Source organism: Cryptomeria japonica, chromosome 11, assembly GCF_030272615.1.
Source record: "Cryptomeria japonica chromosome 11, Sugi_1.0, whole genome shotgun sequence".
NCBI classification, from domain to species: domain Eukaryota; kingdom Viridiplantae; phylum Streptophyta; class Pinopsida; order Cupressales; family Cupressaceae; genus Cryptomeria; species Cryptomeria japonica.
The window spans coordinates 6,652,107-6,668,323 of NC_081415.1; the positions used below are offsets into that span (position 1 = coordinate 6,652,107).

The window sequence follows — 16,217 nt, forward strand, 5'->3', positions numbered from 1 at the left end:
TAGAACCAAAGACAAGAAGTAGACGAAAATAGTTTACCATTATGAAAAATATTTGATATAACTACATAAACTCTTATAAGTGCATAAGTGCATATACCAAGTAGCTATACCAAGTAGCTGATTCAAATCTTAATCAACTTTTATACATATACATATACATATATATATTCTAACGTGAACTCATTTTCATCCTCTACACACTACAATTTTATTAGTAAAGATGTATATCTATTATAAAATGCAGATAAATTCTGTAATAGTGAAACTTTCAATACGTTTAATAAATATTACTTGGTTTATTAATCAGGATCTTCATTTATCACATGATGTCAAACAATTTGATGTAAGTTTACAGATTAAATTTAGAATAATACAAGAGCATTTTATACTTCTATTGGAAATGCAGCTAAAATCTCCCTTAAAACTCTAACTTAAAAGCTGGAAACTGCTGCCGGAATCGCCTTTAGAAGCTCATTTGATACTAGTACAAGTAACCTGGACAAAAAAGTGCAGTTATAGTTCATAAAGTACATTGAACGAGCGTTAATACACATCAATTATATATAGAGCACAACAATTATATATAGAGCACATCAAAACTTGAAGAGTATTTTTCCTCAAACCAAGCATTCTTGAATCCTAAAATAAAAACAGACATTTACGTCGTTGAAATGGGAGAATAAACAACTCTTCTATTTCTGGTTAGACAATAGAAAGAATGAATGTATATTTTGTTTGGAATATTTAATTTCTCCCATTTCACATCAGGAAAATGGTATGCGCAGGTTTTGGTATAATCTTAAAAATAAGATTTCAAAATATAGATTTTGCATGTTAAGTATGAATTTACATAGGAAGTCTTCAAGTTGTTAGAATTCGTTGATTATGTTAAAAGTTTTATATTTTTGAGACAATTATAATGTATTTTTTTTTTCTGATGAGTTGATCTTTGATCTTTGATCATGTGATAAAAAAATTCGTACAATTCAATAACTCTAATTTTTCATATTCTATCCATAGGTGAACAATTGAGGATCATAAGATTCACCTACAATATGCAACCTCAAAGATCATAACACATTGTTTATCTTTAAAATATACAACCAGAAGCATCAGTCACCCATGATATCACTTCTCTGCTGTTTGTGTTTTAATGATCGACGCATCATAAAATAGTATGTTCATACATAGTGAAATAAACAGGAGTGACATGCATACTAATTCATGATTTTCATAAATCAGTAATCTGCAACAGTTTTTTTCCTTAAAAACTAATGGTGATATAGAGATATCATGTCTTATTTACTACAACATGTGAAGTGTAAATCTATATTAAATGTTTCTTTTAATTTAACTATAACAAATTCTAAATTAAAAGATATATTGTTAATTCTTAAAAATAATGCAAATGGAAAAGAGTGAGCAATTGTTAATCTTCCCCTTTTACACGAGAAAATGTAAAATGTACTGAGAACAAAATCTATTTGAACTGTATGGGCGGAAACCACCACAGCGGATATTCTTGTTGGGGATCTTATTTTGCCCACCTTCAGCTCAGGGCGTTTTGGATCTTGTTTAATAAAAAATTGTTGAGATTTACTTCTAAACTGCATCTAATGCACCTTTGGCGATTTAAGGCAAGAGTGGATCTAATTAAGGAGCGATATATTTAGGAACGGGTGATGTATTTAGGGTTTGTTCTTTAGCAAAGGACATTTTATGAGAACAATTGTGTAATTGCTATTGGGAATAGATTACCTGTAGAAGAGTGAGGAAATCTAAAGCAATTGTATTGTCTTTTCTAAGGACTCTCCTACAATAATTCTATTTTAGTTTGTAAGATAAAAGTGAAAAAAAGTACAGTTCTATTTTGGGTTTTGAACATTGACATTTAGTTTTAGTTCCATTTTATCAGGCAGCGTGAAGTAACATAAGAGAGACTGTGAGGGTGTACCGCTGAACCATGAAGATTGTTGGATGATTCGTGAAGGAGCTGCTACTAAAGAAACCAACATTCAAAAAGATCTACGATTTGTATTTTGAGCAGCCTTATAAAACACCCCCAGAAAAGGAAAGCTGTGATTTGTGTTTGAACAGTCACATAAAACAAAAAGGCTACGGTCTGCGTTTGCTGCAAACAGGAGGGGCACTCTAGAAGCATCCAAAGGAGCTTCTATTTGGAGTGTGCTTAAGCTGTGAAGCTGATACGTTTTCAAAGCTGTTTGGTGTTCCAGTTATTAAAGAAAAGCTGTTGCTGCTTTTTAAAAGCTGCCCTGGGAGCATCAAATTGTAAGATAAGATATGGCCACATCTGTCGTAGAGGATCCTATGAGGATCTTAGAATGATTTGATAGTACTGGATTCAATCTCTGGAAGATGAAACTGTAAACGCTTTTTCTGCATAAGGATATGCTCAAAATAGTTGAAGGATGAGACTAAGCCTAGATCCAGGATGCAGATTTATCACTAAGTGGGAGACAAAGGAATTTATGGCTTATTCTTGTAAACTCAAGTTTAAGTGATGATGTGATTTTGCATGTGAGTGAGTAAAAATAACAGAAGAGGTTGGGGACACTTAGTTAAGTTCTATGGATCAAAAGATGTAAGAACAAACAGAGAAGGTTTTGCAATTAAAATGCAAGAATCATAGAAGATACTAAACCACACAAACTAGTTTAACTCTCTCAATTTAACTAGCAGCATGTTGGTAGGTAATCACATAAGAAGACATTGTGATGATGCTTCATGGTGAAGGAAACAGGGAGAGATGAAAAACAAAAGCAAACATTTTATATTAAATATCAAACATTACAATGAGCTGATCACCATTACAATCACAGACTAGTATTCTGTAACATCTTAGATACTAACAACTGCATACATACTTCACTCTTTAATTCTAACAGCTCTACGAAGCTGGACTCCCAGAAGAGAGTGCAGAACAAATACATACGATACAATATATAGAGAACTGAGCAGCTACGAAGTAGTACGTAACATAAAATACATTTCAGAATACCCATGAAGTGAGGGAGCTCAACAGATGGGACTGTGAACAATTTAAGTAGTTAATGTGCAGTCCATTCGAATCTATGCAGAGATTTGATTTTGATGCATATATTTAATAATGATGTAGATTGAGTGCTGATGTAGAGGATTCGGAGGTGACAGGTTCGCATCTGGTAGTTTGGATTACAATCTCCAACACATGGGAGTTTGCCAACACCATATTCCAGGTTGGTAGTACCTCTAACTAATTTGGACATTCAACAATTAGTTGAAGAAAAAATCAAAAGAAGCCCGCAGGTTTGAATGATGAGCTTGATATACCTCTATTTTCAAAAGGATAAGGTAAAGAAGAAGAGTGAAAACAGACCATAGCCCTCATCTTTGAAAAATAGAGAGGATAAAAGGAAGGAGAAATGCTTTCATTATGGAACACCAGGAAATTTTAAGAAATAATGCACCAAATGGTTGGTGGGAATAGTTTAGGTAAAGAAAAGGAAGGAATCTGAAGCTGATATGGCTTCAACCAAGACCAAGAAAATTTGTATACAATTACTACATCTCCAAATATAGTGCTTAAAGTGAAAGTATGTAGAGTAAGTCAAGCAATTCATCATATTTTTCTTACATAGAAAAGCAGTAGGGAAAGAGCACCAATGGATAACATAGTTCCAATAACCATCATCTTATTGTCATGTTGAGCCCCCAATAGCCATCATAGTGAAAACACCATTAATAAATTTGTTTTGTACCAATAGCTGATCTTTTTTTGTAATTAATTGGCCCATTTGTGCACAACTATTGGAACATTTGTCCCATTTGTGTACGACTATTGGAACACTTGTGCACCACTATTCGGACATTTGTCAACAAGTACTAGCAATTTTGAGTTGATGGCTATTGGAACATCTTTAGTTAGGCATCAGGAGACACTTTGAAATGTGTGCTTTTTGACCTTTGTGCGCATAACTGATTCCACAATGTTCATCGTTACTACCCAAAAGCTATATCAATAGCTATAAGTAGTTAAGTCGCATATGAAGACAACTAAAAAAAAATTAAAATCCAATGGTACCGTTTAGAATCTGTGGGTGCGTGAAGTTAGCTATGATAGCTACGTGTGCTCTTCCCCTAGGAGAGAGGGGTACCAATACATGTCATAGTACATAGACACTTTTAGACCAATAGTGGTGTCCTAAAAATGTCATGTCAATGCTTATCCCCAAAAAAGAACCTCTAAAATTAAAAAAAAAGCCAATGATGTGATGCCACATCAGCGCACAAGTATACATGACTTAGTGCACACCTATGAATCTTATGACAATTTGGGACCATTTTGGACACCTTCAGAAATATGCATGCTGATGTGGCATCAAATTTGACCATATGGACTTGAAATTTTGTTTTTGAGAAGGAAACTTGGCAAGTAAGCTACTGTGCAAAATTCAATTTTTTTTGAAAAGTCCACATATGATTTTGAGAAGTGTGAAGTTAAGGTGCACACGATCTGACTCCTATCTCCTATTCTTCTTACTTAGAAAAACAACTTATATGTACATAAATATCCTACTCATCTCTAAAATTATTTTAGAGTTATCACACGTATACAGCCCAAACATCTAAACTTGAAGCAGTATTACAAACTTCTGGAGAGTTATCACACGTATACAGCCCAAACGTATACAGCCCAAACATCTAAACTTGAAGCAGTATTACAAACTTCTGGAGACATCACAGTGGACAACAATCATTGAACAACTAAATTTCTGTGTTTTTTTGGGCAAACTACCCTTTCAAAAACTAAAAATCACTTTTAAAATGAGGTATTAACTATATATACAAGAAATATAAGAGTGATAAGCTTTCTTGAAACTTACCTGAAATTGGCTACCACTCTGAAAATTCAATTGGATGAGGATGACGAAGAGTGTGACAATGTTAGATCAACTACTTGACGAAAATCATGGCGTTTGGTCTCGCAATAGTGAATACCGTATGCATTTGGCCAATAGGTTAACCAGATGGAAGCTCTTACAATCCATTTCAATGTTTGTCCCTCGAAATTCCTGTAGATCTTCCATGTTACTGGCTTTCCATAATCGTCCCTGGCAAAGACTACTCCTCCTTCCTCAGTGAAAGCTTTATCAAAGGAACTCACAGATTTGCCGCTGAAAATTGAAATCTTTGGAGGTTGAGTCTTAAATACTGGCTTCCCAGTGGTTGAATCATATAGAGTCCAGTCTAATTTTGCATTGGTATTATTGAAGACAGAGTGCTGGAAGTTCCATTTCTTGATCCTCTCTGTGGATGTAGTTGATTTGGAAGCCTTGAGACCCACCATATCAGTTTGGACTGCGGCCTCGTAGTTGTACCCCTTACCAATGTCTGTGATAGGGTTGGACGATGAGACACTCAAGGAAACACCCTGGACGCTAAATCCATTCTCAGGGCCAATTGTCAAACAGATCTTGGCCGGGAAGTGTCGTTCTTTTGGTAAACCACGTATACTTTCATCTGAAATTCCTTCCAAAGAAAGCACGTCGCACCTGACGTTATCCAGATGCAAGGACACTTTAATGCAATCGGAGCAGACATTGACAACTGGTTCGAATTGAAGAGTGCATTGCAGCTGGTGGTTATTCAAACCCCAACGTAGACGATCTCGATCTACATCGGCCCATTTTAGATGTGCTTTTTCCCTGAAGCCCGAATATTTTTCTTCCGTCTTCAAGGCGGAGAGTGGAGAGTAGGACGTAATTATCCACGATCCCTCAGTGCTTGAGTTGTATGAAATTCTTGACACTCTCTCAAAAATCCATTGCATCCACAATCGCTGATTGCTTGACTCCCTCTTAAAAATACTTTGCGTCCATGAACGATGGAACTTAGAGGATGAGAAGCTAAACAAAAATAAAGTGGAAGCCAAAAAACCCATGAAACGGTGTGTTCCCTCCAAGCCCATGAGTATCAGAGTATTTTGTTGTGTTTGTGCCAAAATTTCGAGCACAAGTTCATCGTCCATGGGATTTGGGAAAAAAGTACATCCAGCACAGATTAGAGAGTTAAATACAAGCCTGTACTTTTTGGGTTCAATTATGCGTGGCTCTAACTTCAATTCCCGGAACATGTCCAAGAATCTTGAGAAAGCTTCAGTACAGATAACTTTTGAGGAACGAAGTATGAATGGATCAATAAACATCCATAACAGCACTGGAAGCAAATTGTTTTGCATTGATTCTTCCATACAATTCCCTATATCATATCTCCCAATCTCATATTTCCCTAAGAAATTGTTACCCTCAAGGAAATTGAAAGTGAGAGACATTTTTTCTTCGTAAGGCTTGGCGCAAAGTGATACTGAATATTTACCATCATAAAAAAAGGTAAGCTCGTTCGATTCAATCCCTCGTCCCTTCCATCCACATGCAAGACATATCCACTCGTAAACATCTGGAAACTCCATGACTAGCACTGAATATTGAACAGAAAAGCCTTAACACTTCAAACGGCAGGGTTTGGGTACTACCTTATAGGCGGCACGGCACGTAAAGTGTCTGATTGGCTTTCCACAGTTCTTTGACATTTTCTCCTTACAGTGGGTAAGGAGGGCACTTCCCCTGTGTTTTTTCTCAGTTTTATTGACCGAAAACTGGCGGCTGGTGGACGTCAAAAATATTATAATTTTCTATTTCCTTACTTGTATTGACCGAAGACTAGGCGGCTGGTAGACGTCAAAAATATTATAATTTTCTATTTCCTTACTTGTATTGACCGAAGACTAGGCGGCTGGTAGACGTCAAAAATATTATAATTTTCTATTTCCTTACTTGTATTGACCGAAGACTAGGCGGCTGGTGGTGGAATTCAAAAAATATTATAATTTTCTATTTTTTAGAAGAGAGCTTTGTTTTTATAACACTTCAATAATTAAGATATTGCTATAATTTTTCAAGTCAAATTCATTGATTTATGTTTTAGAAGTAGTGGTTTACAAGAATCCAGAATCCATCTCTCATGAGAATGAATGATTCACAAAAGTGAAACATTGGACCTCAAAGTCACCCATCCCATTCCCATTGAACCTCAAAGTCACCCATCCCAATGCTACTGCATTTCATCTATAGACATAGCCCTTAAATCTTATTTTTCATCATATAACCTCCATTTCATCTTGACAGCTGGTTTTGGTATAAACTTTTTAATAAAAAGATCATTGAAAAGTTAAGAGCACTCATCATCACATTAATTAAAAAGATGAAATTATAAAAATCGATTTGAGTCTGTCCCATATATTTTTTTAACCTGATGGACAGTACAATTCTTTTTCTTTAATATATTGTTTTAGAGTTGCAATTCTGTATGGATATTGGACTTTTCTTTCACCATTTCCGATGTATACCTATTTTATTGGTTATCATCTAGCTTCTCTGACACAACCTCTAAAAAAATTGGGTTTTACAAACTAAAAGTAAAAACTACTAAAGTGTAGATTTATACAGCACTCAAAAGAAGCAACAAGATTCTATTTTTTATTTTCTGTCTGCAACATAAAGAGTTCAGGTTCCCTTCGTTTAATTTTGGTAAGAATACAGGAATTATGTACATACATATCCTACCCATCTCTGAAATTGTTACTCTTTCTAAACGAAAATTACTGTAAAAATGAGACATCAACTGTATATAAAAGGTATAGCTGACTTGTAAGATCATCTTGAAGCTTAACTGAAAATGGCCATCACTCTAGCCTGAATTTTGTGTCCTCAATTATTCCTGCCTTTAACTTCAATTCCAAGTATCGCGAGAAAGCTTCACAGATAACTTTTGAAGAGCGAAGTATGAATGAATCAATAAACATCCATAAATTCTTTTGCATTGATTCTTCAGTACCTACAATTCCCAATCTCATATTTCCCTAGTATAGAAATGGAAACTGAGAGACATTTTTCCTTGGTAAGGATTGGCGTTAATGTTTACAGTGAGCAAAAACATCAATCACATGCGATTCAGTCCGGGAGAAGGTTTGGTGAGAATGGTAAGGAGGGCCCTGTCCCTTATCAAAATTTGGGAATCCAATGTGAGGGGCAGTAGATTCAGTTTTTGGAAAGCTGGGTGCCCACAAAACGTAAACGACATTTTTAGCATTTAATTATCCCTTGTTTACATTTGGATAATAATAAAAGGACCTATTAGCTCTCACTATCCTCCACATAAAATGGTACATTTAAAAAATTCAAATTTTTATAAAATCATAGTTTTTTGTCATATTTTTTGGGTTTTAATAGCATTGTGGAGGCAGATTATTAAAATTGGGACGTTAAAATTAGAAATGTTTAGGTACTGCATTGCTAAGTTGAGTAAATTTGATGGCCTATTCTTATTGTCATTGAGTCTAGTGAAAAAAAAAGAATTTTAATAAAATGTAGTTTTTTGAATTTTAACAATATTAGAATACTATAATTATATTGTAGAATCTTATGTATAGATGAATGAAAGATTTTAATAATATATTTGATGTCAAAGTAGTCTATGGACCCAAGAACAATACATGACCCTAAAAAAAAGGCAATGAATTTTGATTAGTATATGAAGCAAAGTTGTAATAGATTGTCTAAGAATAAATAAACCTTATCGACCTAATAATTAATGAATAGGATAATTGTTATAAGGTGTGCAAAATAATAATTTTTTAAAAATGTGTTACCTTCTTTTATTATTACTTGCCCTTTCTCAATTCTATTGTTATGAGTATTTTTTAATTAGTTGTTAAAGTTTGTATATTAGAAATAGTTTTTTTCTTAATGAAAATTTATTTAATTTTTATGTTAAATTAATTCTACTAATTTAATATGTATAAATATTTTTAAATGAATTTACTCAAATTTAATTCATTAAAAATTAGAGTTCTCAAGAATGATTAAATTAAATCAAGGATTCACTATCATGGACTTAATGACAATATTTAAAAATGAGGTTCACAAAATTAAAATACTAATGTCTATTTAGTACATCTACATTATGTGTACAATTACAAAACTGAAAAAGAAAAAAATTGTGTACCCCTACCAATGTATATGGGTTTATTTGAAAATAAATGTTACTCATAAGTTGACATCAATTTAATGTATATAACTTCTTATATAATCACACTACAAAGAGAAAACTAGTTAGGAAACACCAATGTTCACACCAACACCCCCTCTTAAGTTCAACTTATGGAGAATGCAAACAAACACACATGATAATAATTATGGGTCCAAATGCAATCTCTCACAAATGGAGAAAAAGAGAAAAACCAGAAGAGAAAAAATCTCTCTCTAAAAGAGAGAAAAGATATAAACAAATGTATACAAGTGATGGATGAGTGATGAATGGATTACTGAAGATCCATAAGGACTACACTCATCACAAATATATAATTAATACCCTCTCCCCTCTACCCATCTCTTCCCCCTCCCTCCCATAAGAAGGAAAAAGAGATCCAATATCTCCCCATAATGAAGTAGCTTCTATGCCAATAATGAAAAAAAAAAATTCCTTTGGGAAGAAACAAGTCCAATTTTTGATTTGGAAGCAAATCCATCTCTAAACAAATTGATGAGGAATGAAGTCTCGAGATGGGTGTCAATTAAAAATAATCATGTATCTTCAAGATTAAATATGCCACAAAAAAATTAGGAGCTATCCCAATCAATGAAGATTCAAAATCAAATGATTGAGTTAATGAATGTGAAAACTCATTAACAATAATATCCAAAGATAAAAAAGATGAGATAGTAATTATGTTGAAATTATCATTAAGGAGGAGAGAAACCCCTTAGGCGTGTCCTCCAATTTTGTAATATGAGACCACAAATAAGTTTGTAGTACTTATCAAACACTCGTCCTACAAGGAAAGATCTAAAAAAATATTTTCATTTGAAGTAATGGAAGCCATGACCACATTGAAATCTAAAGAAGTAGGATGTAGAGTATTTTTTTTCTCACCACTAGTCTTAATACCATTTGAGAGTGTAAGAAAGATATGAGGCTTGGTACATAAGAAGGGATAAATAGTTAAATATTATAATAAGATGTTCAGAAAAGTCTCCTAGAAACTAGAGGAACCTTCAACAAAGAAGCAAAAAGTTCATGATTAGACAACGAAATCATGGAAGCATATTTGATACCTTTTTAGGTGTTGTAACCTTGTCCTACCACATTGAAGCACAACCCAGGCATAGAAGAGTAGATAACTAAAAAAAATGATGTACTAGAGAAGATTTGATTAGAAATTGAACAATTGGCATTGTGCTAGGAGATGATAATAAAGGAAGAGAAAAACAAAGGTCAATAAAATATATGATGTTCATACTGTTTGAGAGAGGACACAATGATAAACATGTATCTTAAGAAACAAAGAAAAAAAGGTTGCTTCTTTAAGAGTATCTTTAGACAATGTTGTGGAAGGGAGCTATGTGTACCAAGATGGTACATGAAAAAGGGTCAAAAGTTGCCACTTTTTTTTCTTTTCTTTTCTGAAACCAGTTAAACCTGAACTTGGAGGAGTAATTTTAAATTGATGCACTGAAATATTGAAGATACAACAACAACAAGAGGTGTAGAATACTAAATCTAATTTCTAAACTACTAAATTATGTTTTCAAAAATAGATAAAATTAGGAGGATCAAATGGTTCATGCCCACAAAAGGGTTCCATTTTTACAACAAAACACAAAATAGTTTATGTTGTTCACCCTTCAATTTTTTTTTATTATTTTGAAAAACCTACTAGTAGAAATATAGTTAATAGTGAGTAATACTGTGTGTGTTTTTTTAAATAATTTTTCAAAGTGGATGCATCTTGAAAATCAAATCACCGAGTGTGTGGGTCACATAGATTGCACCAAAATAATTGAAATACAATTTTTTGAATGTATAAAATATGGCGTTTAGAACATTATTGTATTCTTTTTTCAAATTTGGATAAGCAGGTAAAAAGTTATTAAAAAAAGTTAATACATATATGTCTTGGATAACCTTGGAAATATTAATGAAATAAATTAAAAATAAATATTAATATAGTGCAAATCTAAAAGAAATTATAGGGTTACACATATTATTAGAAGACATGTGAAATTATGTTGATAATTTTACTAAGATTCAATTTATAACATGTTAAGCTGATGATGATCAAAATTAGAAACAAGAATGGAGAAAAAAGTTATGTCCAAATAAGGCAAATGAACCATCCAAGCCTAAGTACAAGACACAATGTGTATGTGTTTAGTCACAGCCAACAAACATACGTGTTTTGTATGTAAAAGCTAAAACACACTCATATTTTTAGCTCCACAAAAAATTTATGTGTTCTATGGAGATGAAAAATGAGCTCATGTTTTGGCCATTACAAATATGCTCGTATTTTGGCCTACACTTAAAACATCATGTTATTTATTCTAACTTTCCAACTCCCTATCCCTTCACCTTTATCTCTAACTCTCTTGATATCTCTCTCTTTCAATATTCCTCTCTATGTGCCTCCATCCCTCCCCCCAAAATATATCTATTCCTCTCTCTCCTTGCAAATCTATGTATCTCTCCCTACCTTTCACTCCCTCCCTTCACCCCTTTGTACTCTTTTTTTCTGAAATTTCTCTATCTTCCTCTTTCTACCTATTTCCCTCCTTTTCTACTCATTTTATGTCATGTATCTCTTTCTCTCTTTTTATCTAACTCTCTTATAATGTATAGGGTATAGGATTCATGGTTTAGTGTATGGGTTTTATGTTTGAGAGTTGAGTTTATAGGGTTGAGGATTTAAGGTTGATGGTATAGGGTTTTGGATTGAGCGTATAGGCTTGGGGGATAAGGTTTAGGGTTTAGGTTATATGGCTTAGTGTCGAGTGGATAAGGTTAGCCTATAGGATTTTGGGCCTAGGATGTCTCCATAAGGTTTGGGGTTGACATTGGTTACGATATAGGGTTTAGGATTGGGGGTATAGGGTACAAGATTGAGTGTTTAGAGTTATAAGGTCTAGAGAAGAGAGATGAGATTCAGGGTTGATAGTATATGATATTTAGTTTTGGTCTAATGGTATAGGGTCTAGGGTTGAGTGTATACATGTTCGAGGGTTTATTATATAGGTCTTATGTCTTAGGATTGAGGGATAGGGTTCACGGCTAAGGGTATAAATTTTAGGATTGAATATAGAGGGTTAAAGGGTTAAGGAATTTGGGTATAGATATTAGGGTTAATGCATATGGTTGAGGGATTAACATATAAGCTTTAGGACCTAGGTTTGACTAAAAGTGTTTAGGGTTAAGTGTATAGTGTATAGGGTTTAGTGTGTATGGTTTAGGGTTTAGTGTATAGGATTTAGGCCCTAATATTGAGAGCTAAGGTTGTGGGTTGTGCATTTAGGGTTGAGTGTATATGTTTGAGGGTATAGCTTATAGGGTTTTGGGCATAAGAACATTCTATAGAGTTAAGGGTTAAGGGTATAGGGTTTAGGTTTGATTGTATATTATTGATTTTTTATCATATAATTTATAGGTCCCAAGGTTGGGGGATAAAATTTAGGGTTGAGGTTATATAGTTAGTGGTTTATGATTAAGGGTTTATCCTATAGGCTTTTGAGCCTAAAATCTCTCTATAGGGTTTAGGATTGAGGGTATTGGGTATAAGGTTGTAAATTTAGGGTGTAGGGAATGGGTTTAAGTGTATAGGGTTGAGGGTTAAGGGTACATAAAATATAAGGTTTAGGATTGAGGACATAGGTTTGAGGGTATAACATATTGCCTCTAGGGCCTACATTTGAAGGATAAGGTAAATGGTTGATGATATGGAGGTGTGTGTTAGGAGTTGAAGGTTTGGCCTATAGGCTTTTGGGCCACAACCTCTATGCAAGGTTAGGGTTGAGGGTATAGGGTTTAGGATTTGAGGAATATGGTTTAGGGTCTAGCGTATAGCCTCTAGGGCCTAGCTTTTAGGGATAGGGTTTATTTTTTAGGATATAGAATGTAACAAAGTTAAGTAGCAGAATAACTTCCTACACTAATCTTGAGAGGAGGGTAATGCAATTTTTTTTACCAATATTTATAACAGTTATATAAAATTAACAAAATCAAACATAAATAACACACACACCACAACACAATTATTTACAAGGGGAAAAACTATTGAGATAAAAAACTATTGAGAGAAAAAACCCACTCTCCAAAAGCCATCCAACATATTATCTAGAAATCAACAAAAAGTTACAATATACTTTCAAATTAAGTTTTTCATAGGAGTATACCAATGGAAAATAGAGGCAATTCAGTAGCTATTAGGATTTGATAATACATCATAATTCCTAACCATAATACAATACCCTTATAATATAGGGTTTCTTTCTAGGGAAAAGAAAACATACAAAATATCCACTGTTAGATATATGACCTAATCATAAATGGATAAGATTTACAATGATAATTTATACATAAAATGTGGCTTTATCAACTATTAAGCATTCTAGAATCACTTATGCAGTACATAGACTACACTAGTAGAAAAAATCGAGCAATCATTTTCTAGCATACAAATGCACTTCAACACCGTGTTTTTTCAACATTCTAAGTGCACCAGTATTATTTTTTGATTTTTACAAGGTTGAGACATCATTTTCATAACATAGGGTTGGCAGTTTAGGGTTGAGTGTATAGGCTTGAGGGTTCACCCTATAGGATTTTGGGTGTGTGACCTCTATATAGGTTTAGGATTGAGGGTATATGGTATAGGATTTAGGATTGAGGGTTGTGGTCATAGGATTTAGGGTTGAGTGTATAGGGTTTTGGACCTACAACCTCTCTATAGGGTAGAAGGTATAGGGTATACGGTATAGGGTATAGGGCATATGGTTGACAATTTACAATATAGGCCTTAGGGTCTCATGTTAAGGGATAAAGTTTATGATTTAGGGTTGAGTGTATAGGGTTAATGGTTTAGGTTATATAGTTTACAATTTAACCTATTGGATTGAGGGCACGTGGTTAAGGGATATGATTTAGGGTTGATAATATAGGGTTTACAGTTTAGGTTTTAACCTATTGGATTTAGGGTGTAAGGTTAAGGGATAGGGTTTAAGGTTAATGATATAGATTTAGTATGTAGAGTTAATGGATAGGGTTTAGGGTTGACAATATAGGATATCTAGGATTTAGGGTTATGTGTATATAGTTTTGGGTTGTGTGTAGGTGTTAGGGTTAACTACATAGGGTTTAGGGTTTAGCATTGAGGGTTTATGGGTATAGTGTTTAGGATTGAGTGTACAAGGTTGAGAGTATATATTATAGGTTGTAGGGTTTATGATAGGATATAGAGTTGAGGCTCTCTCTCTCTCTCTCTCTCTCTCTCTCTCTCTCTCTCTCCCTTACTTTTTATCTATCTCATTTATCCACCTTTATCTCCACCTCTCCTTCATCTCTTATCTAGATCCTTCTCTAATTTTTTCCCTTACCTTCTCCCTACCTCTAAACTTCTCCCTCTCTCTATCTATATCTCTTTCCTCCTCAACTACCATCTTTCTCCCTTTCCTGTCCTTCCCTATCTTGCTCATTAAATCTATTATAATCATAAAACTAAACAAAACATAGGTACTCCAAAATGAGATAGATGTGGTGATTTGATAAACAAAATAACCTAATAGGATGTATTAAATCAAATAAGTAAACTACAAGAATGTATTGATACGGAAATGAAAACGAGATCTAGAAAGCAGATCTGAGAGAGGAATTATGAAGTGCACTTGATACTGAAATCTAACCTTGATTGAGTTAGACCAGGGCACTAAGAGATCTGATCCATGTCACTATACTAAGTTGGAAACTGAGGATCTACAAATTGAAGTTCTCTGGAGTTGAACTACTAAAAATGGCAATTGACTAAGGAGGACGAGGGCACTTGGTGCTTTGGTCTAGGACTAGAGTTCTAGACACTTCAGTCTGAGACCAAATTTTTCAAATGGACTTGTGCTTGGTTGTTGAGACTTCCTAGAAATCGCCCTCTTCGACAAAAATCTACAAGTTGGAAAATGGTGTATGGGTGGCTATATAGGGTTTTGCCTAAGTCAAACCCCTTCTTTTGGTGATTTACACCTCCACAAATTGCCAATAACGTATTGAAAAGTGTGTGACCTAGAATCTCATGTGTTTGTAATATTTTTATGAGCTAAAATGAAAAATTAGAGTTCTACCCTTTGTTTGGAGTAAAAACCCTCAATGAACATAATGTAAATGCTTCAAATCACAAATGCAATATGTATCTAAAGAAATAATATAAATCTGAAAATGAATGATATGTAGATCTGAAAAATATTATAGAGATATGAAAATAATATGAAATCATACCAAATCCTAAGGGAGAGGTCCAAGCCAATCAACAGTCAATGATCTTCTTAATATTCTTCAACATCTTCTAAGATTCCATGATTGATGAAAAAGGTTGATGAAGACTTAATTGATGATGAATTTTCTGATTGTAGGCTTCACATAAACTTGTACTTTCACTTCATAAGAGGCTCCTTCAATTTCTAGAGAATAGATCCATCAAATTAGGAAAGAAAAGGTTATTTATATGAAACCCTATCTTTGATTTTGATCATAGGATGACCTAGAATTAATGAAATCTAGCACAAAGTGGGATTTGAATATTATAATACTGCCAAATTAATCTCTCAAAATTCAAGGAGAAAAATTTGATATCGATGTGGTGGTTGCACTAGTCTGGCCGAATTTTTTCCAAGGTGTTTAGATATGCAAAAATGTGTTTTGAAGGTTAGAATTAGGACTTTATTAAGATTAATTAAAATGAAATAAAAAGGGGCACACTTAGGGATAAGGTCCCAATTTTATAACATGTGAATTGATGAGAGAGGACATTAGATTTAATTAAATTAATAATGAAATGCTTAAAGGAACCTTGTAAATGCAAAATGAAATGGGACACACTAAGGCAGGTGCTAACCTAGGCATGGAATTGTACAAGCCTAATTAGGGGTTTACGAGTTACAATGCTAAAAATAGAAGATCCAAAACAAAAATATAAGTAAATAGAAAGACCCTAGTAAACCCTACATGAACCAAACAATTATATAGAACAAGAGTTATAATATAAGATACAAGGACACCAATCCAACAATAAAGGACATTGATTTGTGTAGTAGGGCCTCTAATCTATGATCAAAGACACCAAT

The 16,217-nt window shown here is 33.8% G+C and overlaps 1 protein-coding gene across 1 annotated transcript; it reads right to left on the reverse strand.

The window, feature by feature from the left end:
• Positions 1–272: 272 nt before the first annotated feature.
• Positions 273–6,665, reverse strand: LOC131058874 (uncharacterized). The gene is made up of 2 exons (XM_057992448.2): positions 4,884–6,665; positions 273–495 (listed from the first exon to the last, which is right to left on the reverse strand). Exon 1 carries the CDS (start codon positions 6,467–6,469, stop codon positions 4,910–4,912), a length of 1,560 nt encoding a protein of 519 aa, XP_057848431.1. The 5' UTR covers positions 6,470–6,665; the 3' UTR covers positions 273–495; positions 4,884–4,909.
• Positions 6,666–16,217: the final 9,552 nt, after the last annotated feature.